Source organism: Callionymus lyra, chromosome 2 (genome assembly GCF_982586985.1).
Source record: "Callionymus lyra chromosome 2, fCalLyr1.hap1.1, whole genome shotgun sequence".
Lineage (NCBI taxonomy): Eukaryota > Metazoa > Chordata > Actinopteri > Syngnathiformes > Callionymidae > Callionymus > Callionymus lyra.
This window is the reverse complement of record NC_141819.1, coordinates 35,849,687-35,876,072: the sequence shown is the minus strand read 5'-3', so window position 1 is coordinate 35,876,072 and position 26,386 is coordinate 35,849,687. Positions and strand designations below refer to the sequence as shown.

General features: G+C 36.8%; 1 protein-coding gene across 2 annotated transcripts in view; it reads left to right on the top strand.

Moving 5' to 3' along the window:
* Positions 1 to 375: 375 nt before the first annotated feature.
* Positions 376 to 26,386, top strand: part of ano8b (anoctamin 8b) — a 46,176-nt gene continuing 20,165 nt past the window's right edge. For both annotated transcript variants that reach the window (XM_087784879.1, XM_087784878.1), the window contains exons 1-3: positions 376 to 714; positions 22,318 to 22,428; positions 22,596 to 22,728. In XM_087784879.1, coding sequence (XP_087641005.1) covers positions 558 to 714; positions 22,318 to 22,428; positions 22,596 to 22,728 — 401 coding nt within the window. In that variant the 5' untranslated portion in view covers positions 376 to 557. The remainder of the gene's footprint in view (positions 715 to 22,317; positions 22,429 to 22,595; positions 22,729 to 26,386) is intronic.

The window sequence follows — 26,386 nt, the reverse complement described above, 5'->3', positions numbered from 1 at the left end:
GTTTGGTACTTAGTATTCACTATAGGGCTCCAGCTGTTTTCTCTCTTCTGAAGGACTATTTCTGGCATCAATGTGAAGTCGGGTTGCTGGCAGAGGTCATTCCAGCTCGAGATGGATGTTTCTCCAGCGGAAGACGAGACTACAGTGAGACATAAGCAGCGTGTTGTTCAATTCCTCGCTGAAACTACAGTGACCGTCAACAACAGAAAAAGAACAATAACATAAGAATAATACATGGATCCAGGATCCAAGGTCCTGGGGTGTGTGCGGGCGCGAGAGAGAGAGAGCGCCCCCTCCCTCCCTCCCTCCCTCCCTCCCTCCTCTCCTCTCTTTGTCCCTCCTCCAGCCGCCGGATCCTCGCTCTGCCTCCAGCCGCTCATCCAGCTCCAGAGTCCCGCCGCGATGCTCCGCCGCTGCGCCTTCAACCTTCACTTCACTTTCAGCCCTCGTTCGACCGCCTCCTCCCGCGCTCTGTCCCGCTCCTGAGATGCGCCACCGCTGCACGCTTGACCGGAGAATATTACCCTCATCTTCCGTCTGAGAGAGGAGAGAGAGAGATGCCGGACCCGGGCTCGGCTGCAGCCGCGGCGGCGGCGGGAGCCTCCAACGCCGGCGACGGCGGCGAGAGCTCCCGGCACCGACACCGAGGGCAGCCAGGGGAGGCGGAGAGGCCGGATCCGGGCGCTGCCCCGCAGCAAAGCTCCGGTGTCCTGGGTGAGTATTCCACGCACGATGCGGTTGTGTCGGAGAGCAGGTGATGTTGTGGAGCGTCTGTTCTTTTGTCTCCAGGAGGGGCTTCCTGAGACCACCTTCTCAACTAGAGTCCACTTATAAATGCAGTTTTTAAAGCAGTTTTTTTTAAGAGACAGACGTGGTGTGTGTTTGAATGTCACCCTGTTGGGTCCAGTGGTTGTAGCCAAGATCCTGTGTGGGATGTTGCTCCTTGTGAACTTCATGATGTCATCCAGGGATTTCTCAGTGTGTGCCTCCTCCACAAATGTGTTACTGAGGCAGGTAAACTATTGTACTGGATGTCTATTGACTTCTTCTGGTGGTGTTTATTGATCCACAACTACAGGCATGGATTCATCAAAAAAATAACACATCTGAAGAATTCCAACAAGCTATTTTTGGAGAATAATGTCAGCTGAAGTGGAGAGTTGTTTTTCCCAGCCTGCAGCGTCGTCCTGCTGCTGCAGAGTGATGCAGTGGAGCAGGACGCCGTCAGGTGATGAGCACTTATTTCCACCATGGTCAAGGTAACCTGAGACCAGGAGGAGCCGCCTGACGTCTTCTTGGCTGTGTGGCACCGGTGGACTCCTATTTAGAGGGCAGCCGGGCCGAGTGTGCTTTTAGAGAAAAGGTACTGCAGCAGGTCGACTGGGGGTGGATGTGAACATGCTGATGAAAAAAACAAACAGTTATCAGACCTTTGCGTGGAGAGTTTGAGAATTGCTAGAGTACCTGATTTTCCAGTTTCCAATCTGAAGGCTTTAAACGGTTTTAGTTTTCGACTGACAACTCACATCGCTGCAGCCTTGAAATATAAGCTCTTCTTCAAGTCTCTGTTGAATGACTGTGTTTGATTTTGAGTGATAAACACAGTTTATGTGGAAGATCATGATTTTATGTGCCGCTGTGTACATGTCACGCTTGTGATTGATGTTACTTGAATAATGTTACTGTTATACCGTGACGCATGAAAGATTGCACTGTTGGATCTTTAACCTGAAAAGTACATTACAGTACAGTATATATGTGTACTTTCTCTCCTGGTTTCTACTGTTCCTGCTGTACTATTGAGCTTTCAATACGTCTATTTAAGAGGAATAAACAAAGGACTAGAAAGTACAAAATTAAGTAAAAAAAATCGAGTTAAATATGCTTCAATTACTATTTTAGAAATTTTTATATAATAAAAAATATATTTAAAATAATTGTTTTCCTCCTGTAATTATTTTTATATTCACTAGTTAATATATTTTCACAAAAATGATAAAAGCAGAGGACTTTTTTTTTTTAATCTACAGACATATGAACAACATAATAAAATAAAATGAAGTTTATACATGTTTTTTGACATCATGAGGGCCGTATGAACAAAGTCAATCAAATGTCTGGATAAAAAAGAAAAGCACCTGGAAATTGCTTTGATGTCAAGTTATATCAACGTCATTAACATGATGACATAAGACACAAGCCTAGGGACAAGAAAACCAGTTTTTCCTTTTTAGTGTCTTTAATTAATTTTATAAACGTTCTTTTTTATAAATTATATACAGTTTATATATGTTTGTTTTATTTTTATTTTTTATTTTAGAGTTTTTCGAAGGGTTTTGAATTAAATATTATTTTTTTTTGGTGAGAAGGAGAACGTTAACAATATTGTAAGTAAGTAAGTAAGTAATATATATTTATATAGCGCTTTTCGAGACCAGGGTCACAAAGCGCTTTAACAATCAAAACAATACTCAAAACAGTACATACTTCAAAGATCAAGACAACACCGAGAACAACACAGGAGTTCGAATTATAATTGCATTTTTTAAATCTACAATCTTTTTAACATAACAGTGTTTGCACTCAAACTATTCAAGCCTTTTTAAGTATAATTTAGTAAATATAGTAGTTTATCTATCTATCTATCTATCTATCTAATTATTCTGTTGAGTACATATTGCATAAATTACAAAGAGTTCCAAGATAAATTATGACATCATCAAAGTACTGAGTGTTATGTAACATGTAAGAACAAATAATAATCCCAATATTCATATAATGAATGGATAAAAATGTTGCTGGAAAAAAACATGATGAAAAATGGAATAAAATTGATTTAAAAAAAATTATATTTACTAGTTTTTTTTAAATTGAGGGTGTGGGGGGAATTGCAGTTTTAATAATTTGAATTCACTTTTAAACATAACAATCCAAAAATGTATGTCCATTGCCAATCAAATGAGGTCTGAATCGGCAGATCTGTTGTGTGGAGTCCCTCAAGGTTCTGTTCTGGGTCCTTTATTGTTTTTGCTGTACTTGATTCCCCTCGGTAAAATCATTCAGAGATTTCCAGATGTTTCTTATCACATTTTTGCTGATGACATCCAGCTCTACTGCTCTTTTGACCCAACTGATCCCCAAAGGCTGAACAGCTTAGTCAATTGTTTGCTAGAAATCAAACAATGGCTCAGTGAAAACACTTTACAGCTAAATGTGGACAAAACTGAAACTCTGGTGATTGCTCCTGATGATAAGATTCCAGGGTTGAGTCAGTACTTGGGTGACTTAGGTCAGTCTGTCAAACTGAGCCTGAGAAACCTGGGTGTTGTCTTTGATAAAGACATGTCTCTTGTTCAACACTGCAGAAAACTGACCAGAAACTGTTTCCTTCAACTGAGAAAAATCTCTAAACTTAGGAAAATGTTGTCGGAACATGATCTGGAGCTTGTAATCCATGCGTTTGTTTCTTCTCGTCTGGACTATTGTAACAGTTTGTTTTCATGTCTTAACAAGAAGGAGCTGTCTCGTCTGCACTTGATTCAGAACTCTGCAGCAAGAATTCTGACCCGCTCAAGTAGAAGAACTCACATTTCTCCGGTCCTTAAAACTCTTCACTGGCTTCCAGTTTCTTTCAGGATCAACTTTAAAATTCTGGTTCTTACTTTCAGAGCTATTCATGGTCAGGCTCCTCCTTACATCACTGATCTGATCCAGCCTTACACCCCAGCTCGGGTTCTGAGGTCTGTGGATCAGAATCTACTTATGGTTCCACGCACACGGCTCAGGACCAGAGGAGAGAAATCTTTTCAGGCTGTTGCTCCTAAGCTTTGGAACGATCTTCCTCTCTCTTTGCGCTTGATGGAATCTACTGACTCCTTTAAGAAACACCTTAAGACATTTCTATTTGTTCAGGCTTTTCCTTGAACTCCTGTGTTGTTCTCAGTATTATCTTGATCTTTAAAGTATGTACTTTTTTTTGAGTATTGTTTTGATTGTCTAAGCGCTTTGTGACCCTGGTCTCGAAAAGCGCTATATAAATAAATATTACTTACTTACTTACTTACTTACATATCATAACACCTTTAATGTTATTATATTTGAAAATACAAGAGAAGACATTTATGTTACAAGTGTAGCTAGCATGTTGTTGTCTGTGAATCAGACTAAATAATTCATGATTAAAGCAGCTCTATGCGATTTTAAGTCGAGCGACGCCAGTGGACTAAAGTGGTAGTGTTTAGCTCGAGACCACATTTCCCATGAGCACTCGCTAAACGTCGCAAAAGTTGCCATGTCCCTCTTTGTAGCAGTTGGACGAATTTTCTGTTTCCAGACTTCCATTGTCTGAATGAAGGATAGATACTGATGAGGTAATGAATCAGATTGTGGATAATGAAATAAGATTTGCGTTATGACGGATTTTTAAATAACATAACTTTAACTTTGTTTTTGTACCGTAATCCGCCCCTCCACCCACTACAACCAGCGATATGTAGCATGTTCACACCATCCCCAAGAACTTTTACAGAAAATAAAAATCATACAAAAAACCTCATGTATCAGGTATACGAGTCATTTAACTAGTTTGAAGTTGATGTGTCATAACAAGTTATTTTAGTCCAAAAATATTACCCAAAACTACCCAGAGCTGCTTTAAGACAACAGAGTAATAAATCAATCCTGAAATAGTTGCACGTTTTTTTCAATACTTACTACTTTTAAATCATCATTTCTTGAATACAATTCTTCATTAAGACATAACTACCATTTACATAACTTGTTTGTACAAATATAAGAGAACACTGTTCTGTAAACCTTCTCATGTAATAGTCGACAGTGCTGTTTGGGTCCCTTGTGGGAAAACTGTAATATCAAATATCCTCACACATGGAGCTGTCAGTCATCAATCAGTAATCCTCTCTCTTGGCTTCAGAAGGTTGTGGACTGACTACATGCTCATGGTGCACGATTACCTCCAATTTCCGCCGTTTCATTTACTAAACCATCACAGTTGATTGACCGGGATCCTCTTAGCGATCATCCTCTGTAGCTCAGAAACTCACATTCAAGTTTCACGGATTAATAAGGCAGCATTTGATGAACAAAAAAAAAAGCTCAACAACTGAAGTCCCACCAATTAGCCTGAATTCTCCTCAGAGGCCAATGTTGATAAGATTCTCTGGTCTGGAAATGGGGTCATGTAATTTGCTGTCGTCCAATCATCGGCGCCAGATTGGGGACATTTGTCAAGATTTGCAGCTGGATGTAATATTTAATATTTGATGAAGAATTCAACACTGAATTGATCTGATTGCTGGACTGAGTAATAATTGTGTTTTTCCAGCAGAGTAATGACACTTAGCCTTTTATTAATAGTCTAATAACATGTAGAGTCCATTAGTTTTCTGCATTAAAACGGGGCTGCAGGACATTTGCAGGCGTCTGATAATAGTAAAGTTTAATGGAATGAAAATGACCTGCAAAACACATTCAACGATTTTACGTCTTCTTTTTCCTAACCTGTTCTCATCTGGTTTCCTTCCTACTCCCTCATATGTGTCTGATGGGACCAGTAAATCAGGTAAATGGATCCAGAATGAAAACCAGTAGGATCAGCAGGAAACAAATAGCAACGTGAGCATCTTAGCAAGGTCAGCGGCTTGATTAAATAGTAAGAGGAGCTCTGGGTTCATTGTTCATTGTCTCAAATATAGGTATTATGTAGAAGTAAAAGGTCATATTAGTGAACTGTGTAGCAACATTTATCACTACACTAGAGAGGACTTGTAATATTGAAAGAGAGTTTTCCTGCAAAGAGTTGTTCAAACCTCTCAATAAACCTCTGTTAAAATAAGATAATATCTTAAAAAGATTTGTTGACATTACAGCTGATATTTTGTACTAAATATGATTTTATGATTTAATGTCGGGTGGAACCAAATATTTACTTAGATTGGGTAAGTAATTGTATGTCTTGAATATATGTTTGTACATTTTCTTACTAAACTGCAAGATTATGTTAATAAAAAAATGAATATTTTGGAACAAAGTGGTTTTGTGTTTGAGTGAGGAAATAGTAAACCGATATTTGGAAATCCCATATGTCATCGATCCTCAAAGAAATCTGCTACTTCCTACACAGATTCTTTTTTGTGTGCCTATTTAAACAAGTAAGGCATGTTTCATATTTAATGAAAGTTGAATATGATACAACTTTATTGTTCCCATATAAGCAGTTAAACAAAGATTAACAAACCTTATCAAGATATAGAGTAGATGTTACTATAACAGAAACAATAATAATAACAATAATAAAAAAAAATGAACCTGGATCACTAATTCTCAATTTTAGTGACATATATGAGCTACTAATGAGTGGATTTGCCACAAATGAGCTGTAAATCGGTCATAATATAGAGATTATAGTGTGAGTGTAACATTTCCTTTAATGGTTGAAAAAACCACAAGTTATTTGAATGTTCAAACAAAACACAAGCTACAATTAACACTGAAATACAATGTTGAATGCCATCTGCACCAGCATGACATACAACTGGAATATTCCCCAATAGAATGGTCCCAAGGTTAGACCCTTTTAAAGTCCTGTATCTGTCACTGTGCTATTATTATCAGCATATACTTGATATCAAAAACAAAAAATATTTAACTTGTTAAAGCATTTTTAATTACCTGAAGACACTTGACCCACCTGCTGCTTTTAAGGGCTCAGACTTAGTTTGAGGTGGTTTCAGCCCGAGTCACAGAGGTGTCCTCAGATCTGTCACAGTAACAGAGGAGGGATTATTTGAGTTTCTAGAAGAGAAGCATTGAGAGTTTGTTCCTCTCCCCCGCAGCGTTGTAACTGAAGGGGCTGATGAATGCGATGCAGTGTAACTTGATGACAGCAGTGTGTTGTGCCTAATGACTCTGAACTTAATGTCTCTTCCTCTCAGGATGTGATTCCGAAATGTATTCAAGCATGCTGCACAGAGACATATTGCCATGTCTCACTCTGTGCAGTCCACTTCTCTGGTGAGAGCTTAGCTCCATTAGCGGTTGAGGAATATCACCTCTACAAGGGACGACTTCTCTGCTACTGATGCTGGCGGTTTATTGACTCAGTCCATCCAACACATTAGTGACAGATTGAATTTATGAACCGGGTTTGTATGAGGTTAAGACATTTCTGGCTTGGAGTGGTGATAAATCTGAAGCTGTTGGCCAATGTTGAGGCTAGAAAGGCACATTTACAGCAGGCGCTGCTGTTAACTTGGGACCATTACAGACTAGCAGATGCTGGTAAACTATGAGAGCAATAATGTTTTGTTTCTCTTGCTTTTGCTCATCCAGGATTCTACGCATCATTCTAGATACAGACATATCTAAGGAAATGTCAAGAGGAAACCAGTAAAAGTCTTTGGTAAAATATAGGGGTGTATATTGGCAAGAATCTGCCGATACGATACGATATGTTGTGATATACTGTAGGAACAAGGATATATTGGTTTTTTTGAAGTGATTTAATTTTGGAAAACTGTCATCGCATAGTAAATATTAACTAACATGCTTGACATCATCTTACGGAATTCAAACAAAGATGGATATATATATATTTGTATTTTATTAGAAATAGAAGCGGAGACAAGTAGCATGTTCATTGTAAATAAAAAAAATGTTATTTAACAAATCTAAAGACAATAAAAGCAGAAAACATTATTTAAATACACAAAACCTGTTTTTCAGGTAATATTGAGGCTACATTATAAAGGGCAACTAATGTGTTAATTTAAGTGTGTCTTAAATAGATCTTGGACCAAGAGAGTTGGGTTTTGACATAGTTGCCCTTTAAATAATAAACATTCCGTTAAAGCTTTAAAATAATTGGTTTTTCAGGAATATCAAGAGCGCCCAAATCTTGAAATTAAAAAATATCTTGAATAAAATAAGGAAATAAGAAAAGATAAACGTCATTAAATGTGAAAATATAAAGTGGAAACTAATTAAAATGGAAATAAATGATCGAGTTTTTTATGTTTTCTTATTCGTTTTCACATTTTTGCGAAAAAGTATAGCATTCCTGACCTGAAGATGTGATCGCAGACACGACCAAGAATGTAAAGCACACAAAAAGTGGTCAACAGACTCATGATGTCTGACTTGCTACAATCTTTTTTCCTGGATTATTATGTTTATATTACTTTTCTCTGCCTTTTATCAACACATTTATAAATCCCTCTTCAACCCGCAGGGAGTTTACACATTTCTATTTCCAGCCACAAGATTACTGATCTAAGCATCAAATCATAATGCACACCGGAGAGTCTAATGCAATCAAAGCTGCTTGTGTCGCCTTGTGTGCACCCGCCGGCAAACTGCAGATTATATCGAGTCCTGGCTGCTCTTGCTGTGATCAAAGCAACGTAAGTAAGCCTGAATTTCCTTTATTTGTCGAGTTGAAGTGCTCCTTGGTTTGCGACTAGGTCCGAGTTGCTAAGGAAAGTCAGGAGGAACATGAAGAATAATTCTGTTTTTAGACCCTGCTGGTCATTGCTCCATATTAGCCACAGCACAGACCCCGGAGACGGCTAAAGGGCAATGAAAGTGTACCTTACTGCGCCCAAGTGATACGTGTAATCATGTCAAGGATTGTACAGAGTCGGTCAATGACAAACCAGGGAATAGTATCAGTCCAAAGCTCTCACTCCCTCTTCTGTTGGCCTCATTGACACTTTATTAATGGTTGCTCGGTTTTTCCACTTTTACTTCACACGATTCACAAAATGACAATTTTTGAGTAAAGTGATGCACGTCACCAGAAGGACAAAGACACAGCACAGGGTTGGATAGAGGTTAAAGGTAAGGTTGTGATGCTCGTAATCTAAGAACAGCTGATTGTATTAATGATAGACATTAAAAATGATTGACAGGGTGTATGCAATAATTGCCTTTTTAACCAAACTATTTAAAAGTGTAACAATAATTTGGTTTCCATAACCCTTGGGAATTAGCAAAATCTAAAAAAAATAAAATAAAATTAAAAAAAATGGTAGAAATTGACATCACATGAGTTGGAGAAAACATATTTATAACATTCCATTCAAAACTTGTTTGAATACAACTAATTCTGAAAAACCTTAATGGTAACCAAGACATTGTTAGTTTAAAAAACGTATGTATGCACGTACCTTAAGGTGCAAAAAGGTATGTCTCTATCAAATACAGATGGCTATGTGTCACAGGGTCTGAAGAGTTAACTCCATGTGATCATTTGTCCCTTGTTTGAGAAGCTTATTCAGACCGGAGGCCTCTGTCTGGATGTGATTGTCAAGAACGGCTCCTTCAGGAAAGGGAAGACTCTGTCCTAGCTTATGTTTGCTCAAAGGCAGTGTAAACTAATGGAGGCTAAGAGAGGAGTTCTGGTTGCTCCGGTTTCCAAATTGCTTTATCCATCTATTCCCCCAATATTCTCTTCCCTTTTTCTGTACACTAGAGTTTTGGACGTTACATTCTATAGCTCTATAACAGATAACAGTTTGGTTTCGTATCCTCTCGTCAAAAGCTTCTTACTGATCGCTGCAGTGCCTCTAATTTCCCTGGTGATGTGGATCACTATGAGAACTAATGTAGTGTGTGATGACTGCCAAATAAATTGCCTATTAAGAACTTTTGACTCAAGTAGCATTCGCACTGAGAAGATAATCATTTAAAACATTAGGTTGGCTTTCATGGTCACGAGAGACATTTTTACATAAAAAAAACATTTCTGGAAGATGTTGTAAAAGCTGATATTTTTGTTTCTTCCACAATGTTTTTGGGAGACGGTTGTGGGAACCAATGAGCTAATGTCAAAACCAGAGTATGTTTAAAAGTAAGTAAGTAATTAAGTAAGTAATTTAGTAATGGTTATTTCTAGAGCGCTTTTCTAGACCAGGGCCCCAAAGTGCTTTAACAATCAAAAACAATACACAGTTCAAATATATACTTAAACGATGAAGACACATAAGACCAACACAGGTGTCCCAGAAAGTCAGGAAAAAGCCTGCACAAATACGAATGTCTAGAATAATAATAATTGAATAAAATATTAATATTTTTAAAATCATGTCCATTCCCATCACTCTATTTAAGACACAAGCTAGACATAAGAACATTCATATTTTGCTGTTATACAGTAAAAATACCCTCAAGCTGATATAAGTACATACACCTTTGTTTTCTTTGGAATTAAGATTTCCAGAAATGTGTTTCTAATCTTCGAAATATACAAAGACAAAGGGTTTTAAAGAGTTGGCAAATTTAACCTCAGAATGACTGCAGCCAGCATTGCTATCAATTAGCAATGCTATTTGTCAGTCTAAAATGTCAGTTTTAAATATCCTTTACTTCACTTCAACAATTATTGTTTTTCTTGCTGTTTGTAGATTTGTATCATAAAGAGCAAATATATCAAACTTGCCTGCTTGAGACTTTGGCTCAAAAAAAAAAAATCCTAATTTTAAAAGGCCATACTGTATCATAACAGGGGCAACAATTAAAATAAATGTAGTGAAATATGAGAATTTTAAAAGAACAGTTTCGGCGGTAATTTTACATGGAACTTTCTGTACATGGCAAAATCTACTCGTGCTTGTTAAAAAACACATTTTTAAAAAACATTTAAATTGGTGCACTACATGGACCAGAAACAAAACTCTATGTTTGATATAAGGACACAAGGAGCATCAAATCTTGCTATCTTGTATATAAAAACAAGTCAGAGAAGAGAAACTCACAGATTGAATGATTGACCAAGAGGTTGAAAAGTGGTTTTGTGAGTAAAACTTTGAAGTTTGATTTGTGATAAAAGTGAAAAATCTCTGTGATATAGTTACACACTACAAGTTTAAAGGTAAATAACATGAATCGATATTTGAAAAATGAGACAGAGCATTAGCTTCTGCATTTATCAACTGCCATCCTCTTTTATAAAAATGGAAATCAAATAAGCCACATCATTAATGACGTCTTCCACCGCTGGTCACTGGGAAAGGGAGGAAATGGGACGTCTGGCATAGTAATGTACAATAATCGCTGGTTCCATTGCTTGTATTGATCTGACTCAGAAGCTCCCCTCCCATACTTCCTGGAATAGAATGCCATGCTATCATGCAGACCAGCGTGTCTGCTGCCATCCCTTCTCCTTTGTTCACTTTACCTCCACAGATCTTTCCAGTCATTTCTTAAGGCTTCTATTTTTACTGGATTAGACCAGCAGTCATTTATTGTTGTGCATCCATTCTCTGTGGATGCTGCTTAAAGATTTATGAGCCTGTTTTTTCCAGAGTAAACAACTTGTAAGCATTCTATAGTGTTTGTTCATCCAGACCTGTTTTATTATTTTGTGCATATTGCACTCAGTGTGAAAGAAAGAGAATTGAAGTTCTGCTCCAGGCTGGAAATATTCGACTCTCATTTCCATTCAGTTGACATCTTCAAATCCGATCACCCTGTCAGTCAACATTTGAGTGACAGAACAAACTGGATCAATAAATACAGAATAAGGTAAACCTTTTTTTTGCTCCTCTTTTTCCTCCTCTGCTCATGTGGGTTTACCTTAACAGTCTTAAGCAGACAGACATCTACTGATGCCTATAAACTTTGCTTTAAATTATGTGTTATTAGTAAGTAAGTAAGTCATTTTTATTTAAATAGCGCTTTTCCAGACCAGGGTCACAAAGCGCTTAAACAATCAAAACAATACTAAATAAAAAATATACTTTAAAGGTCAAGATAACACAGAGACAAACACAGGAGTTCCAGAAAATCAGAAAAATCCTGCACGAATAAAAAAGTCTTAAGATGTTTCTTGAAGGAGTCAGTAGATCATCAAACACAGAGAGGAAGATCGTTCCAAAGCTTATGAGCAACAGCCTGGAGGGTTTCTCTCCTCTGGTCCTGAACCATGTGCGTGGAACAATCATATATTGATATAAAATTATTAGATGCCGGTGCAAATTTAGCACTTTATTTATTTAGTTTTGTATTTGCTTCAATATCTTATCATGTCCATTAAACCAGTCTCAGTGAAACTGTGTGATTTTAAACAATCTGTAAGTCTATGAATCAAGTCAATTTTACACTTTGAGTCATACACAATTGTTTTACTACTTTATATTTGAGTCTTTTTTTTATTAATGTTGCATAATGTTGTCTTATTATTAGTTATCTCATCATTATATTTGCATATGATCATTTATTTACGTAATGTGATAATGTTTGTCTAATGTACAAACAATATCTGTCATGCGATCCATTCACCCTTGTGTTGTCTCTGGTTCACATATGTAGTGGTGGAGGTCGTTCACCTTGACCCAGATACAACACAAGGGATACCACAAACACATTTGTTTTGCATCCTTTGGGTCAAGGTGAGAGAACACAAGGGTGAAGGGTGTCATGGGCGCAGTATTACATTTTTTTTTTTATCTGGAAAAAGCTATAAATGGTTATTGTTTTTCATGAACCAGTACCAGAGTATCTAGACCTTCCTAGTGTCCCGGCTGTCCGTCTCCCGCCTCAAGTGCTTCTTTGAGAAGCTAATTATATAATCCGTCTCTACTCGTACAAATCATGGACTCACATGAATAAACAGCGCTCGGTTTACTGCTGCGTTCTACTTGTGGAACAAAATGAACGCACCAATGAAACTGAGCTATACCTCTACCTGAAAGTTACTTTTGCTATAACTCGATGAAGTCAGAAATTAATATCCGGTCGAGATGATGAATTGCATGTCCAAATACTCTTGGGCGAACACACCCAGATACCAAATCTACTTGTTTCCTATTTAGCGTGAGCTCATTTATTAGGTCAACTCTCGGAAGAAGTTCTGTGGAGAAGAAGTACAATTCAAATCATGAAGCTAAAGCTATGTGAAAGCAGATTCACTTCACCGACTCCTAAACTCATGGGATAAACGTCCACTTGTGTGTGTGTGTGTGTGTGTGTGTGTGTGTGCTCTATTGTTTCACTAGCTAATCTGTGTGCCATTGTTCCGGCGGGATCATTAGTACGGCCTCCCTGCATGCTGGCACTCCAGCGGAGCTCAACAAGAACGATGCAACAAAGAATTCCATTCATTTTTCGACAGTCACTCAGTGAGACCACAGCTAAGAAAAGAGGGAAAGCAGGAACCTGGCCACCATTGTGAGAGTTTGAAAATAGTGGTTATTAATCTCTAGAGCTGTATCTCTAGCAGCGCTCGACTCTTGACTCTCAGACCCCGATGGCTGTAATGTCACATGTCATTACGTTACTGAGTAAACATTTTTCTCACTGCTTTTGTCATATTTCACAAGAAATTCCTACCTTGTTTTATTTGCTTGAGATGTCAACATCCGCGTCTGAGATGATTGTTAGATGAGGAGTAATATAATGTTTGATACACTCTAATATTGTCATATTTCAACGATCTGTAATGATGTTTTTTTTACAGTCAACATGCAAATATTCACTGTGACATATTTTGGTTTCAAAACAAATGAAGCAGTTTGTCAAGAGTCATGTGGTCTTTAGATTCGACAACACCAAAGTCAAGTACTCGAAAATACTAAAATATATCCTTGTTACTACAGTATCATTATATATTGCAATAAATTGTTTAGGGGTGTTAATCTTTACAATTTTTTCTACACGTTTAGTCAAAGCTTGTAACCCGTCTTTTACCTGGTGACATGCATTTTCGCTATATATCCAATTAACAATCTAGCTCCATTAAAAAACCTCACAAACATATTACAGCAAATCCCTTCCAGTAGTTATCAGATGCAAACTATTTTTTCTTGTAGAGCCACTTCAAATATGTACTTGTATTTTTTGACTATAAGGCACACTAAAAATCTTTTAATTTTCTCAGAAATCAATGCATGCTTCATAACACATGATCAAAACACACACACCTCATTGGTCTACAGCAGCTCCATATCATGCGGTCATTTAGCTATAAATATGGTTAAGAAATGAACGTGGCGAGAAAATCTGACCTGTAAACAGATATGTATTATTTTAGAAACTGTTATAATTTGTCATCGGTGGATCCATCTACACGTGTAGATGTTGACAACCTTGAAATCGTACTTCGACCCTGTATATCGATACATATCGCATCACCATATCCTTGCCAATACACACGTCTAATTGTTAGGGTCAGCACAAGACAAGATAAGTTGAAACATGGATTTGGGGAGCAAAAGTCACAAAGTCAGATCTATTATTCCTGACCTTACAGAGTATGGATGCTGCTGACCTCCTAACAAGCCACATATGTGACTCACTGTTGTGTATCGATAAACTAGGATAAATATCTTCCTGATGAGAAACACTACAATCTGGTTTCTGGTTCTCACAACAATGATGAACTATCATTGAACAGCAAACAGTAATGACACAATTTCATCAACTCTTGGAAATCCCATAATGAATGGCCTCAATGATGTCTGGCTAATTCAAGTGATTTGTTCTGGAGGAGGAATCAATGTCCAGTTTTTATGGAGAAACACAGTTCCGATAAGGACCACAATAGATTATTGTTAAGCAATATAGGTTGAAGGAGTGTTATCTGTAGATCAACCTCTTCTGATTGGTTGCTTTTTAGCCAGCTAGCTTTTTGGGGGGGTCTAAAATACGTTTAAAAATATAGTTAGGACAGTGAATCTAAGCTGGCATTTACAGTATATCTCCATGTACTCCTTTAAAAAATATTGTATTATTTAAAAAAAAAGGTTTAATTTAAGCAACAGCAAAAGTACCGATTTGATGCAGGCTTATAATTAAATTAGATTAATGGTCATGTTGATATCTTGACCTATAAAGATGCTGTATTAAGTGAGTAAGTAAGTAAGTAAGGGTTAAGGGTTAAGGGTTTAAGTTAAAAAAAATAGAGTAGATTATACAGAGGCTTCCAAAAACAGTTAAACTGATTAAAATGACAGAATTGTATGGAAATGTTTAGTAAAAAATGACAAAAACAGACTTAAGATTTAGCCTAAATGAATAAAAAAATAATATCACAATCTTACTCATGTTTGGTACAATAATTTTGTTCGGCCCGTAACATAGACAGATTCTTGACCCCTGGTCTGCTTTAGCTTGACACCCCTGATGCCGTTTTTTTTAAAAACATAACAATATCATGACATCGACTCATCTACAAAATAATTTAAGGCTACCTTAAGAGTGCTCTTGTCACAGTTTGAAAGATAGTCTCACTTTTTTGAGCATTTCTGTGAAAAAGAACATAAGCTAAAATCTGATTTATTCCTTACTTAAATCTTTAAGGTCAATTTTATATAGTATAGACTTATTCATGAAAGCTAAACCTTTCCCAGACAATCTCGTATTTCCCCAAATTCTCTTATTGAAACAGTATTAAAATTGAAACGTGTTTTTCCAACTGTAAGAGGGACACACAGTGGAAAATAGACCGTGATGAAAGCGAGAAAAGTAAAAGCCACTGAGGGATTGTGCTGCCTCGACTGCATGTGAGAGGATTTGTTGGAGAGAGAAGGAGGATGACAGCGGAGGAGATGGAATAAGAGGCCTGGGTGTGTAACACAGGTGGAAGTGATGAGAGCAACAAGAAGAAGCTTTCATGGCTGCTGTGAAAAGACGTGTGAAAAAAGAAAAAAGGTAGAATGAGACTGAGGTGTGCAACTGTGGAGACTCTTAACATATAATACAGCATGAGATAAATTGTAAAATCATACTGTTCTCACATTTAATAAGATGGAAATATTTATTGGTTTTGAATTCACAAAACCTTTGCTTATTTCGCTTCTCTGCTCTCTTTAAATACTTAATCAAGCTGCAGGAACCACATTGTGTGATTTCTCTGTTTGCATTGGGTGTGTGTTGACAGAAGCGCAAATGGAAAAAGGTTTTGGTCCATTACAAGGTTTACTTAGGAAAGAAGTGTCCTGTTTCATGAAAAAACAAAACAAAACATGGTTTCCAACGTGACACTACTGCAACTTTTCATTCTGAAACTCTGCTGATGTTGTTCAGAAAATACCTTGTATTCATCTGCAGGGAATATTCCTATGCAATTTCTTATTTCCATTTCTGCTTCTATTAGTAGCCACTGGATTAAAAGAAAAATAGGAAAAAAATAGAAAAAGCTTTTTAATATCAGTGAAAAAGCAAATGCTGTCAGTTCTGAGCCTCCTAGGAAATTCGCTCTGTTTCCAGGGGCGCTAATAAGAGGATGTTTTCACAAAGTCCTGCTTAAAATACACTTTTTAATCTTCACATCAACCAAAAAACTAAATGGCACTTTATTTACACTAAGTGGAGAAATTAAAACAAATCCCTTTTATAGTCTGAATCCAAACTAAGTCCCATCTTAAGGTAGACAATATGATTAACTTGTATGGTATAGTTTTTAATCTGTATATCTCCTCAAACAATAAAAACCCTTACACAATGAGCTGCCTCTCTTGCACTGAACCTAAACCTCTTATTGTCATAAAGATTTAAATGAACTCAGAACTATTTAAATTCCTTTTTTTTGTAAATTCCAATAATAAATGGTATCAATGATGTCTAGTCTCAATTATATAAATAATTAACTTACCATAAATTACTTTTTCTTTTAAATGGCTGTTTTTTCATCAGTATGTGTTTATAGATATTATATATATATTTATTGTTCACTTAATAGTGCTCTGAGGTATTTAGAGGTGTTTATTGGCAAGAACCTGGCAATAAGATACGTATCACAGTACACAGGTAACGATACATTATATTGCGATACTGTAGGAATTAGGACACATTTGTAGTATTGAACGAGTACTTGACTCTGGTGTTGAATAATTTACAGACAATATAACTCTTGACAGGGTTTTAACTAATTTCATTTGGTTTGAAACCAAACTATGTCCAAACATCAGCCATAAAAGCTGCTGGAGTCGACTGCATCCTCTCATCCTCAGCAATCGCGGAGGAGGATAGTTAAATAGGTTTAATTGCAACACAAATATGAACACGCACCGTTATTATTAAGATATTTGTAAAATCTAAATATGATTTAAAACCCAAGAAAATTAATACAGTGCTGTTAAATATTGATACAGTATATTAAAAAAACAATATTGTGAGATTAAAATGTATCAATATATTCTCTCAACCCTAGTCCTAATATTGCATTACTTTATGTGACAGTTTGTTAACATTTTGTGCTTTTGGTTCTGGTTCTGTAAAATTTTTAAATGTCCTCTCTGGTAAAATAATAATATTCTACGTCTTCAGCCGAACATGTTGCTTCTTAGTCAGTGGGCTGATGATGATGATGTTATTCTTACTGGACAGAAATACTTAGAAAGTTAATTTGCCACGGTGACACTCAAACACACCCTAGTTGCCTAATGGATAACGTTCCGGAGTGAAGGCGCTCCAGTCGGGCGTGAAGATCAGCCCGGCTCTCATGGAAGGCGTTAAAACGCTTCCTCGGGTCCTCCTCTCCTGTGACCTTCATGTTAGTGCCTCCTCTGGGTGTCGTCGCTGTTACACTTCATATCTCGCTTACACACAACGATGCGAACTCAAAACAGCCGTCAGAAACACTTGTGAAGTAAACTCAGATCACAGGGAGAGACGTCCTGCGTTTTTACTGTAGCTGCTCCAGACTGATAAGCCTCAGCCTCGGAAAAAACACTCATCTCCTTAAAGGTTTTATCTGTATCACTGCTGGTCCTGGTGGAGCGTGACGCACTGCGACCTGGTTGATGTTGCGAGGCCAAAGGCTGCTTTGAATTTCAGATTGTTTGAAACAACTTTTGCATTAAACCAAGAACTTTATTTGGTGTTTTGAAGTAAATGGTGGTTAGTAAATTATTTTAACAACTTATTATGGGTGTGTAATGGCAATAATCTAGTGATACGATACATATCACGATACAGGGGTTACAATACGATATATTGCAATACTATAGGAACAAGGATATATTTGGAGTATTGTCGGAGTACTTGACTCTGAAAAGAATAATAACAAGAACAACAAGATTAAGAAGTGGGAAATAAACGTGATTGTCAGCATGGAGGCTAGTTAGCTCAAACATTTCTACACAAAAAAAGATGTATAGTTTCACTACCAGGCGCAATTGGCGACAATTGGCACTTAAGCCGCAGGTTTGTCCTGAACTAAATGATTGTACGCGACAGAAAAAAAGCTCTGTCAGCTAAATGAATCCAATTAGATATGAACCCAGCAGGTGCAGAGGCAGATTCAATCGCATTGACCTCCCTGGAAGACCCGGCGTAGGCAGTCTAGTCTAGATGAGTCATTCATGAAACTCAGCGGCCCAGACTCACAAACATACGCACACACTCATAAATTGAAGCAGTGTGGAAGTGTTTAAAGGGTCTGCTGGCTGCTCCACGATGGTGTGTGTGTGTGTGTGTGTGTGTGTGTGTGTGTGTGTGTGTGTGTGTGGGGGTGTGTGTGTACGGGCTGAGTGCGATGAATACAGAACTCATTAGAATTGCTGTCATGTCTCTGCAGCGCCTGCAGCATTTCATGCAACACAAACGAGCACACAAACACACGAGCACACAAACCTACGAGCACACAAACACACGAGCGGCGGGGCGGACACTCACATTTCTGCATCTGGGAGAAAACCACGTAGACTAGGAAGTCAACAATACCTTGCTCATTCTTCCATGTCACCCATCGTCACCCTTTGAAACGTCCTTCAGAAAGAGCAGAGCCGCGAGGAAGCAGACAAAGTTGTCACACTCTGTAAGTAGAGATTCTTTCACGTCGTATTACCGCACTTCAACTCCAGACATCATACAAGCACACACTCTGGTGTGTTTTGAGCGCTTCTGACAAAGTCATCCACTTCTGAATATTTCAGCTCTTTGCAGTAGTACTGCTGAGCTCAGATGATTTATCTGAAGAAATATATTTCACACCAAACACTATTTTTACATGTAAAATCAGCAATAGCACACACAGACACACAACAAAATTATAATTACAGTTATCACTGTTCAAAATAAAATTGACTATTAATGTCTACCAGTATGTTAAGAGTTCCAATAACAGTAAAAGTGACGTTCAATGAAAAGAAGTTTGACGAAACACAGATAGATTGCGATAGATTGAGCTTTAAAGACTGAAAAGACAATATCACATTCGTAGTTCCTGTTGGTGACTGTTTGTTTAATTTTGTTCAATCAATAACCTTGTTTGCTAAATATATTGGCCCCTTGTATGGTGGAGCTTAACACTTTAATATAAAATCTACTGCAGGTTTTCTTTAAACTTGAAAGAACATGTTTTATGTCCCCATGTTAATTCTCAAAAATACATTTCTGTGTGTATGGAAATGGGAAAAAAGGAAAATGAACCTAACTATGTAGCCTAAACTGTTGTCATGTATCTGTTACTTGAATATTACTTGATAAACATGTGAATTTTTTGGTTTTTAACAACTGCTTTCAACTTAATGCATTGCATCCTGTTGATAACTAACATATACAGTTTATTGCGCCATGTGCTCCATATTTGACAGCTAAAGAAGTCAAGACCGTGACCGTCACTTAGTCAGTGAATGAGCTGCTACGTATCCACATGTACATATCCACTGTCAATGTAAATGCAATTTAAACAAAGGAGAATCTTCTAAAAAGTATTTTACAATTTGGAAACAATTGTTTCTGCATGCTGAGATTAAAGCATCACCAACTGAAGATAGAAGTTATGGTCCACCCCCCCTAAACACACACACAGAACCGTTTAATGCAACAGTGTAGAATGTCTTGAAAACTGAAACTGGCGTGCATTTGTTTGTTTGTTTGTCTGTTTTCATGAATCTCCAAAAAAGTAATCTCGGTTCAGTATCTATAATTGAACTGTCGACCCAGTTCTGTAAAGCAGTTTAGTGTTCACTTGCTGACTGTTGGGGTCGTCCATGGAGAGTAAAATAGTAACTAAAAAGATCAGATAATATCATGACCGTTCAAACTAAAACCATTTTATCTAGTTAAGTAGTATGGTCATTTTTTTCTCACCTGTTATTTTTGATTCCATTAGTGATAAAGTGACTTCAAAAACTCCTCTCAGCCCGTCTAAAAAGAGCACATGTCATCTCCGTGCCAGCGCCTCGGATCCATTCCAGGAAGCTGCAGAACACTGATGGTTTTATGTGACAGATATTTATTCAATCCGCCACACACACACACACACACACACACACACACACACACACACACACACACACACACACACACACACACACACACACACACACACACACACACACACACACACACACACACACACACACACACACACACACACACACACACACACACGGTGTGATTTACAGCTGTTGCCATGTGTCATAGTTACATTCACCGCCAGCAGCGCCCTTGACCTTTCAGCGTATGTGTCTTTGAGTGTGTGACCTTTGTTACGGTGTAACAACACCTAACAATAATAGAGAGATGATCCACGGTTGATTTATTATTCTTAATCACAAGGCAATTGTTTGGATGAATGTAACATGTCACTAGTGTGTTTTTTTGGAAAGTGTCCCATTTTCCATTTCCCAGAGTGTGAGTGGTAGTGAGGCAGTTGTCAGAGGAGGTTTCTCTCTAGTCTGCTGTCATGACTATTCAGCCCAGGAAACACTTCTCACCAAACTCTGACAGCAGCGCTGAAGAGGAGAGTTGCTCTGGATACATTTTTATTTTATTTTTTTTAGGGAAATGACATGTTTATGCTTGTTAAAAAACAAAAACTGGTGATAATGTTTTTCTCTGTGCTACTGCCGACAATGCAGGGTAACCTCCAACAAGCACAAACCATAATATAAGATATTTTTATAAAATAAATGAATCCATTTAATTAGATAGATTCATGAGGCTTAATGTTAAACTCAATTTTGAGTTGTTAAAGAGAGCGGTCGACTGTTGATACAGAATAAGCTGATCTATTTTTAGTAGTAATGTTTGCAGATAAAGTAGAGAATTTATTCTAGCTTTTTGATTTCGTTTTATACGTTTCAGCAATTTTTCGGTCATTTTTCTTTTGCCAGTGTTTCCTCCAGCGGAAAAATGTACCTTGAGTGGAAGAAGGCTTTGACCGTAGCCAGTTGTGGAGCTGGGCGGTTTGGTTAGGGGGCCACACGTGACCCTTTGACTGTTATTATACGGCCTGACTAAAGTCTATACAAATGAAAAAGATAAACAAGTATATTTCTGACAGCTGACAAATTTTCTGACATTTTTCTAAACAAGAATCTTACTGTCAGCAAGTGAGAACAAAGTCACCTGTCTTGACTAAACTTTATGTTTTTAATGTTACACTTCAAAAGCATCACTGAGGGTTGTTTTTTTTTTTAACTCCCAAAGACACCCACAACAGAAGAGGGCGGAGCACACATGAAGTTAAACTGTTGTTTCAATTGAGGATAAAAATAAGTAGATTATGATACACTGTGTAATGCAGATTCTGAATTTAATTGAAATAAATTCATTCAGAACCTTATGACTTAGAAATCAAATTGATTTAGGATATTGGCCATTACACCCAACTTTATATCAACGATATCTAAATAAAATACAACAATAATCAATCAAATTACAACTGACCATTTTTTCATTTATCATTTTTAATTTTGCTTTCATATAAAGGCCATTCCTTGTCAGATCTTTCGTTTGGCTCAATGGCCCCTCACAACATTCACAGCATATAATGTGGCCGCTTAATATTTTGTCATTTGCTTAACGTATTTCTCGTTTTTGGTTGGTTTCTGCACATGGGTCAATTAGATTAATACTGAGGTGCTCAAAAATGCTGTGGTGGTCGACTAGAAGCATTCATGGCTCATCAAACTGTCTTATTGAATTCTATATATTTAGGATGGACTCTTACATAAGAGTTTTTATCCCTGCAGTTTCTGCAGCATCATGTTTATTTTTGGAGTCATGAAAGAACAGTGAAAGTACCTCCGCACTTGAGCTACATATAGACTGCAAGCCCGACATGTTCACCAGTCTTTCAACACTCTTGAGTTGTGTTCACCGTGCATGCTCCACTGTGTGGCCCCTGATCCTAGCGAGCGGGATTATTCTCATCTTCCTGGAAGGGTCCAATAATAAGCATGACATTTAAATCTGTTGCTTAAAGGAAGACAATATTCAGAACATGTTTTGGAGCCAAGGTGAAGATTCTGAGGTTCCAATAAAAATGCTAAAATATTATTCCCCAGCAGAGTTTAAAATGTGACTCACCCTCACTCCCTGTCTTCTTTTTTTTTTTTGTCCCTGCAGATAAGTTGTTCGGAAAGCGGCTGCTGCAGGCGGGAAGACACGTCATGTCTCATAAGTCTTGGATGAAATCGGTGCCAACAGAGAACTGTGATGTCCTCATGACGTTTGCAGGTCTGCATGTCCATACCACACATGAGAGCAACACTTGTTTATTTTTTAGATCTGAAATTTTATTTCATTAAAAGCTATCTTGAATTTTTTTACAAATGTGTGTCACATCTGTTCGCTTTATTTTGTCACTGTTTATCTTTTGATTAGAAATCATTTTTCTTCAACAGACACCATCGATGACCACACGTTGTTGTGGCTGCTCAACCACATTAGGCTGGGAATACCAGAACTCATCATCCAAATCCGGCATCATAAGCATACACGTGTCTACGCTTTCTTCGTCACCGCCACATATGAGAAGTAAGAACGGGTCTTTCTTGTCTCTTGTTTTAAAACAGTGTTAAAGGAATCATTATTTTCATTTCACTGTATTTTAAGAAACAAATAAAATCCCTATGATTATATTAATTAAATAGTATTATCATCTGAATGTATAAACACTAAAGCACATATTTAAGCAGTAAGGCCCGGGTGCCAAACAAAATGATGATTTTGACATTTTATTTTTATTCATAAGGCTAAAGTTATCTCAATTATCTTTGTATTCATTCTCCTTCAACAAACAAATTCCAGTTTAATTTGTATTTTTGACATCCATTATCCTTTTTCTCTATTGATAGAGTTTACATTTGAAAATGAAGTTTGAAAAGTATAGTAATGTGCATTAAAATAAAGAATAAAAATAGATTTATATTAATATTAATGCTGGAGTGTTTTTGTTATAATGGACAGTTGCACCACATATTATACATTAAATATTTCTCATATTCACACTTTTTCTTTTCCAGATTTTAAAGAAATGTGTCACAGTAATCTTAGTGTTAAAATAAATAAAATAAAATTGTGTTGACATTAACAGCAGTTAGCTTAAAAGCTAAACTGCACAAAGGTAAATAAAAAGTTCAAAAAATACAATTTGTGTTCAATGGTATGGACATCCGGATAAGAAACTTCTATGAATGTTTATTTAGTGAAATAATTTTGTAGATATTTATAACATAAAAATACCTGTTGCTTTAATGCTAACCCTGTGTTAGCATTGTAGCATCATCATGCTCTAATGCTAATGGTTTAAAGAAGGCGGACAAACAACGACAAACAGCTCAGTTTATGAACATTGAGATATTTTTGAAGCTTCCACTGATGTCTGAAGCTTCAAAGGTGTGTTAAAGTTAAAAATAATCCAGGTTCTGCTGTAAAGGAAAGTGGCTCCATATTTCATGTTATATTTAGCTGGAGCTGTTTTAGGAACAGTCGTCTCGCTCTTGAATAATAACTGATGGAAAAACACCTATAATGGCTCCAGGTTATTCAAGGTACAATAGATGCATGGATAATGCAGTACTTACATGTGACAGAAGTAAAAATACAGAAAATGGAAGAGAACGGTTTTAACGGGAAAGGAATGTTTTAAAAATGGTATTGCGCAAAGCATGTTTACAATGTCATGATAAAGTTAAAATGTGTGTAAGACTCAGAAATACGAGGACATTGCTTTATCCAAAATATTTATATTTTGTGTATCGACAAAAAAAAGTATAATCAGAAGGTATGAGCTATTTTCTTAAATACCCCCAAAAAATCTAAATAATATATTTGTTTTTGATCTTATAACTGGCCCCCGGAATAATATTTTATAATTGAAGTAAAACATATGTAGTATATTATTATAAGTATTGTCAGAGATGATCTGAGACACGTGAAAAAGTCAGTAGTATGTACTATAAATAGAAATCCTGTTAATATATAAAATATGACACAACAATTGTAGTGATCAATAGAAGGCGTTAAGTAATAAATAGTATTATAACTAACATTATAGTATGGTAACTATAAGAAATATGATACATACCAAAAAGGGGACATGACTAAGCATAACTTAATAATAAATAATAATAAAAAAGTAAAACAGAGATAACACATAAAAGAAATATACATAGTATAGAATACAAGGATTTATTTCTAAAAGCAAAATGTGTAAGAAAAGTGTGCAACGCACATCTAAGAAAACCATGTATAATACTAGTTTCTGATTCAGATTTTCAATATAAGTCAGCTTGGTGAAGACTGAGTGAAGCCTGATGAAACTTTTGGTAAAATCGTTCAGATAAATACAATCCAGGACACACTGCCCAGCTTTGTGTTCCCCTCTGTGCTGACTCTGCACTTTGCAGAGCCACCGACCGAAATGTCCACAAAGCTTTGACGCACGAGTGAAATGTGAGGCGACAAGCGGCCTCCGGGAAACGAAGGAAAAGACGAGCGTGAGACAGAAGAGTGAGGGATAATAGAGGAAAGAAGGGAGGACGAGAGTTGGAGCTGGATGATACAGTGGGAGGACGGACGGCTCTCTGAGGGTGTGCCAGTTTTAGGATGGAAGGACTGGCTTCTGTCTCATACCTGCCTCTACATCTGTTGACCTACATTTATCTTCACACACAAACATCTTGTTTTTCTCACATGTAAGAGGAGCTAAGAGGGGATTCTGGTCATAGGAATATTTTCACCAATTTCTTTTATTCCTCTTCAGTGTTGCTTCTATTGTCAATTTATCGTCATCCTAATAAGCATTTTATAGCTTTCCTGGAGAAGCTTTTTCAGACGCTCCTCTCCTGAGGAACCTCTTGAGTTGATGTAGGCCTGGACTGATGCGGGGATTTGTTAGCGGCGAGGCACACACAACAAACTATGATAGCGTGAGAGGACTGCAGGCCGCCTTTGTTGCATAGCTGGTCCTGCAAATCAAGAAAGAATGCTTTGTGTTTAGGTTTTTGCTTCAATATCAACTTGATCCTGCCATTTCAACAAATCATTATTATTGATATGTAAGAGCCAGTCTATTCTATTTTGCTGATCAGATGAAGCAGTGCCTTGTATTTAATTTACATTCCATCTATATCTTGGATTGATTTAACATTGACTGTCACTTTAGAACCTACACAGTTCTTTTCTGCTCTCATACTTACCTCAAGTTGCCATTTCTCAAATTTAATGACTAATAACGATGATAATATTAAAGCAAACAGAGTTTTGTACCAGATCTGAATATTATAAGGAGGGTCAGATATCCAAGTTCCAAATACTTTTGGCTATATCTGGCTTTCAATATAAAAGTAGTTTGGTATTTATAATTATACTATAAAGGAGAGTTTTCCCTTGAAAGAAAAACTGATTTGGACTAATGGCTAAATCTAAATCAATAATTCGGAGTCTCAGTAACTAAGGTAAGGTAAAACTTTATTGATTGTTTTTTTTCCAATAGCCACAGAAAATACAGCAATTTTTCATTAAAAATTAAAAATAAATCAAAATAAAATAAGAACAAGAACATAAAGAGAAAGAACAAGATGACACAATCTAAGTCTAAAGATAAAGACAAAGAACATAGATCAAAGAAAAACAACGAGACAAAGAATACAAAGACTAACATAACATAACATAACAACTACTGAAAATTGTTGTATCTTATGATAATAAAATTCCATTTGATTGTTTTGTTTTGCTGTTGGCTTGTTGCAGAAAGGTCAAAAGACACCAGCAGAACCTAGTCATAAGAACCTGCACCAGTGTAGCTTAAAAGGTTGGATTCAGTTCATGCTTTTGGAACGTGCACTAAAATAATAAAGTTTCTCAAAAGGTTTTAGGAACTGAAATAATTCCTACAGTGAGAAAAGTGGCTATTTTTACTAATTCTTCTCATGTAATTAATTCCAACGCCTGTTCTCACAGACGCCAGCTATGGAAGTAAATAATATAGTATCTATTTGTGCCATTAGAAAATTGACATTAAACATTTCAAATGTTTGAATTCTTATTATGGAAATAATATTTTTTGCAGCATTGAATATTGTTTTATAATAATTAAATTCAATAATTACTTTAGAACTTGAAGTCCAACTTTTAGCCAATCATGCAACGCTCAGACAAATGTAAAAGGCTACAAGTATTTAAATATTAA